We start from the raw sequence: 4,998 nt of genomic DNA on the forward strand, positions 1-4,998 counted from the left end.
TGGGCAACACAACCAGTGGCTGTGAGCTCTGGTGGACCACAGTCAGTTTCACCTAGGGAGGGTGGGGGCTTGGGGGCGGGACAATGATTCTGATTGGATAACCTTTCATCTAGAACTGTCAAATCGAGTTTGATGAAAACTGGTATCTATAATGTGTCACTGTGACAAGTTTATTGACCATATAAATAGTCGAACAGCAAAACGGCATCATCTGATAAATGATAAATCAATAAATTCAAAATTGAGACCTTAGAGATAAGGTTTCAGTATTATCTGATGTTACTGACTCATCTAAAGCTCCACATTCAGGTGAAAATGTTCTCTTAAAGGCAAATAATGGCAGCTTGCTTTCATTCTTTTTCCTTCTCTCTAGTGCTTTTGTGTATGACATGCTATACTTGTGGAAGTATTTTTTTCAAACCTGCTAGAATGACAGATGTTTACAGCATAATAAATCCATTGTTCAGAGAATGTAATGTTCAGTCATTGTCAGTGCCGTTGAGTGCTGTAATGTTCAGCTGGAGAAAAAAATCTGCATACACATGGCTGCAGATTGTCAGGTTTGCTCGGCGGCACCTGCCTCTCTCACCTCCCTCTCTTTGTTTCTCGGTTCCTGATCATGCGACCTTGCACACCTGCCACTTGTTTCCTTAATTAACACCAGCTGCATTCACTCAGTCCTTCACCTTATTTATACCCAACTCAGTTTCCACTCCTCTTGTCAGTTCGTTGTTGCTTTCAGGCCGACAACCAGCGCCATTCTCCAAATCCTTGCCATGTTAATGTTACCGCCAGGTCGGTACACCGTAATCAGATCCCATCTACCACCCCACCGGGCAGACCGGGAGTGACCCTAGCGTCAGCAGCTAAGCCCATCTCATTCATTCCCTTCATTGACTGTATTTTGCTAGCTGATCAGCACCCGGTCCTACTGTTTCCTTTATCTTGTCATCTACCATACCACGTCACCTATATATATTGTACAGCACGAATAAATCTGTTTGCACTGAAGTCAGCTATCTGGGTCTGCTTCTTCACTCACCCTCCCGTGAGTGAGTGATCCTAACACAGATCAACTGTTACCAGGCCATTAAGTGTATCTCATTAAAACATTACCAACAGTAGCTGGAAAGAAAACCTGCAAAGTGCAAAAACGGTCAATGCTACCACCTAGTGGTCACAGAGCAAAGAACATGAAAGGAAACAAAGAAAAGCTGCGGCTTTGGGTTAAAGCAGAGCCATTCTGGTATCGAACATACTGTAGTTGGACTTCTTGATACATTTTCATGCAGGCTGCTTATAGGTTAAGTGTAACTGTAGCCATGAACTATTGATAAGATTAAAGTATTATGACAAAACCTGGTCACGACATCCTGAAATAAGAGTGATACTGATGATGGCTGCAGCAGAATTGATCATCAAGGGGCAGTGTTCAAATAAAAAGACCTGTGTATGCTGGCCTATACATTAAACTGTTTGGTTTTGTATATCCTTCACCTGTCATTAACTGTATTTTTTTACTTGCTCTCTGACACTCTCTAGTTTTAATTTAAAAAAAGCTAAAGAAAAATGCTTTAAAATGTATTGCAGGGGGTCCATTGATTCAACAAGAAACAGAGATTTAATGTGTGTCCAGTTTATGTGAGACAGACAGGAAAGTCCAGCTTGGTGAAGGTGACCTGTGAGTTTGAATGGTGTTTTGTGCCAAATCAAATTTCCTGCCCTAAAAGAAATGCAAGCTTTTTTCTTACACGTGGCCCAGTAAGAGAAATGTCTAAAAGCCAGTCTTATTTTAACATGAATTTAGCCACTTAAAAACAATACAGTGGCCGGTGATGTGAATTATGCTTTCCAAACAATTTCATAGAATCATGGCACAAAATTCATAAATGTGAATGTTGTGTTTGGCTTTTACTTTTGATATTGTTGCCATTGACCACAAACTATTAAGACAAATCCCACAATAGGGGAATGTAACAACAATATTGTTTATTTTCACACATAGGCATTTCTTCCAAACTACCTGGATGGCTCCCCTGGTTCCTTGTGGAGGCTGTTGGCTGTGTTGCTGTGCTTGTTCCGTGTCATCACAAATTATGCAGCCCTGCTGTAGGAGTATTTAGCTTTGATATTAAAGCCTTCAGGCAGGGAAAGACAGAAGATAAGTCCTCCTGGGATGCACAACACAGATCCTGCCCAGCCAATGAAGAGAGCAGCTCCTAGTTCAAATTTCTGAGCAACAAAAATGGGGTCAAAGAAGTCCGTTGTGATCTTGTGAGCATATATGGAGCATGCAGTCATGCAGCAGAGGCCACTGAGAATGAAGTGGATGCCGGAGAGGATGGTCAGACAAGCTTTGGTGATCTTTGACCCTCCTATTTTTGTACACTTCATTCCTACCAAAACGAGGATGGCACCAAAGAAACCCAGACACACAGCGGCAATCATCAAACCTCGACACACCTGGATATAGGCTTTATGATAGAGAGGCAAGGAGAGTGCTTTAAACTAGTGACTTTTGGCTTGTGACATAAAGCAATGTCTACTTGACAGCCCCCACAGCAGGTTTTTCCCCAGGATATTTTGTAAATGTTCGTGCAAGTTATTATTATTATTATTTTTTTATTGAAACAAAGTAACACATTGACAAAACAGTACCGAACATGGGAGACAAGACAACAGTGACATGACATTACAAAAGGATATAGAGTGTTAAACAAGGTTGTAGTGTGTGAAGTGTAGGTATTTCCAATGTATGCAATTTATGTGTCTATGAAACACAAGAAAGGGAAAAGGAGGGAAAATTAAAGATAAATAAATGACCAATAATAATGATGATAACAGTACTAATAAAATCAGCTTGTTACATTTTAGAGGTTGGTGGGAATGTGCATGGCCTCAGCTCCAGGTATTTGATTCAAGTTGAAATGTGTTAGAAATGGGTTCCATGTGTCATAAAAAGCTGATAAACTATTCTTGTGAGTGTATGTCATTTTCTCTAATGTGATGTATTCTGTCAGAAGGTTGGTCCAGTGGTTTATGTGGTGAGAAAGGGAATAGTGGAGGGCAGCCGCGATGGTGTCTGAGGTGGCCCTGTTGGGCTGGTAGGCATACTGCAGGGGGTCCAGTATACTGCTATGAATGTGGGCCATCATTCAGGCAGGTGACCGGGCTCTTCTTGGGAAGGGGGACGATGGTTGTGGTCTTAAAGCAGGTGGGAACGATGCTCTGGCTGAGGGAGAGATTGAAGATGGTGGTGAGAACATCAGCCAGCTCGCTGGCACATGCCCTGAGAGCCCTCCCAGGGATGTTGTCCGGTCCTGCTGCTTTGCGGGGGTTGGTCTTCCTCAGGACTGTGCGTACCTGGCCTAATCTAGAATGTGTAAAGTCATGATTGATTGAACAAAACCCATAAAATCACACTTGATATTCAAATGTGTCCTCGTGTCTGGGCTCTTTGGGACAGCATTCATTCAGAGGTACAGGTTCTTCACTTTGTTTACAAAAGCAGAAATATCTGTTGCGTCTGGCTTGTATTTGATGTATTTTGGAGGCAACTGTCGCAAAATGTCGCAACTCTTCTATCTTGATGGCTCTGCCACCGCCCCGCCCCAAAAAAACACAAAAGAAGAAGAACGGCTCTGCTTAAAGCCCATTGCGCCATTTCCGCCTTCTCAGTTGAGTAACAAAATTCGAGGAAGAACCAAGGATCGCCCTCTCGAAAGTATTTGGCTATAAATTATTGAAATTACAATATTTTTTTGTACTTGGCGAAAACTATCATAACGTGGTACGTTTTGAAGACTGGTTTCTCGATTCATCTCGTTTTTATCAACGTTATTTGGACGACATATTAGAAAGGTTTCGAGCTACATTTGACCCGGTAAGAAATGTCTGTTAATGTTAGGATAGTTTTGTTTTTACCGATATAGATTTACATGTGCCTCAGCAGTTGGTTTTCTACTTTTGTGAATCTAAATATATTTCTCATGCAATTATAATAACTTATGTCATTCGTTGTAATATGGAATCGTATGGAATCGTAAGCGATTCCATTTGGGGCCGTTTATAAGTTAGTAATAAGTGTAATTAGCTCAATCTATGTTTAGCTTACGTCTTTCTGGAATTTTCCAGTACTTTCGGCCATTGCAGTTGCGCAACGTCCCTTTTTCGCAAGGGGGCAGCACTGAGAAAACGACTGTTATGCAACCACAGCCATAGGTTTACTGCTCACTGCGGCTTCCATTGTCTGCTGCTTTTCTAAAACGCACATTACTGCGACGATAAAGGGGAAATGCGTCTGCCTGTTGAAAGATTGACTGTTGAAAGAAGTTTAAATATTAATGCATCTTTTTCATATTTCAAACAGGGGCAGAAAAGAAAAGGTGCAAGGGAGAAGAGACACGCTCTAAAATGGCCCATGCTCGTCAGCACGACGGTATCAGTGTAATCTTTGACCAGAACGGTCTTGACTCATCTTGCAGTCGCTCCCGCTCAGGATCCAGAAGCAGCAAATGCAGCAGCCACTCCTCTGGCTCTGGCCGCTACAGAAGACGTGACAGTCACAGGGGCCGCTACAGGTCTTCATCATCCTCTTCATCGTCTTCATCTAGGAGCAGGTCCTCCTCTCGCTCTAGGTCCCGTTCTTACCCTCGTTGCCACAGGCGTTCCCCCCGCTGTCGCTGTGACAGCCGTCGCACATCTGGTCATGGCCGCCCGCTCCCCACCACACCGCTACAGGGCCCGCTCTCGCTCCTACAGCCGCTCACCCTCCCCAGACAGGTATTCTTATCGCAGGCACTCCAGGTCTCCCAGCTACTGGAGCAGGCACCGTGGGTCTGTGAACCGGTTCAGATGCAGGTTTCCTCCATCTCCAGTCAGAGCCTACAGGAGCCGCTCCAGGTCCAGATCTACAGGACACTCTCTCGGTTTGAGTTTGGATGGTAAGTTTATAGAATAGTCTTTACTCTGTATTTATTGGCAAAATGTTGCATTTCC

At 43.3% G+C, this 4,998-nt stretch overlaps 1 protein-coding gene across 2 annotated transcripts in view; it reads left to right on the plus strand.

Moving 5' to 3' along the window:
• Positions 1-3,650: 3,650 nt before the first annotated feature.
• Positions 3,651-4,998, plus strand: part of rsrp1 (arginine/serine-rich protein 1) — a 3,300-nt gene continuing 1,952 nt past the window's right edge. For both annotated transcript variants that reach the window (XM_020608678.1, XM_020608679.1), the window contains exons 1-2: positions 3,651-3,883; positions 4,370-4,947. In XM_020608678.1, the coding sequence (XP_020464334.1) occupies positions 4,709-4,947 (239 nt within the window). In that variant the 5' untranslated portion in view covers positions 3,651-3,883; positions 4,370-4,708. The remainder of the gene's footprint in view (positions 3,884-4,369; positions 4,948-4,998) is intronic.

This window comes from Monopterus albus, unplaced genomic scaffold (genome assembly GCF_001952655.1).
Source record: "Monopterus albus unplaced genomic scaffold, M_albus_1.0 scaffold94.1, whole genome shotgun sequence".
Taxonomy (NCBI): domain Eukaryota; kingdom Metazoa; phylum Chordata; class Actinopteri; order Synbranchiformes; family Synbranchidae; genus Monopterus; species Monopterus albus.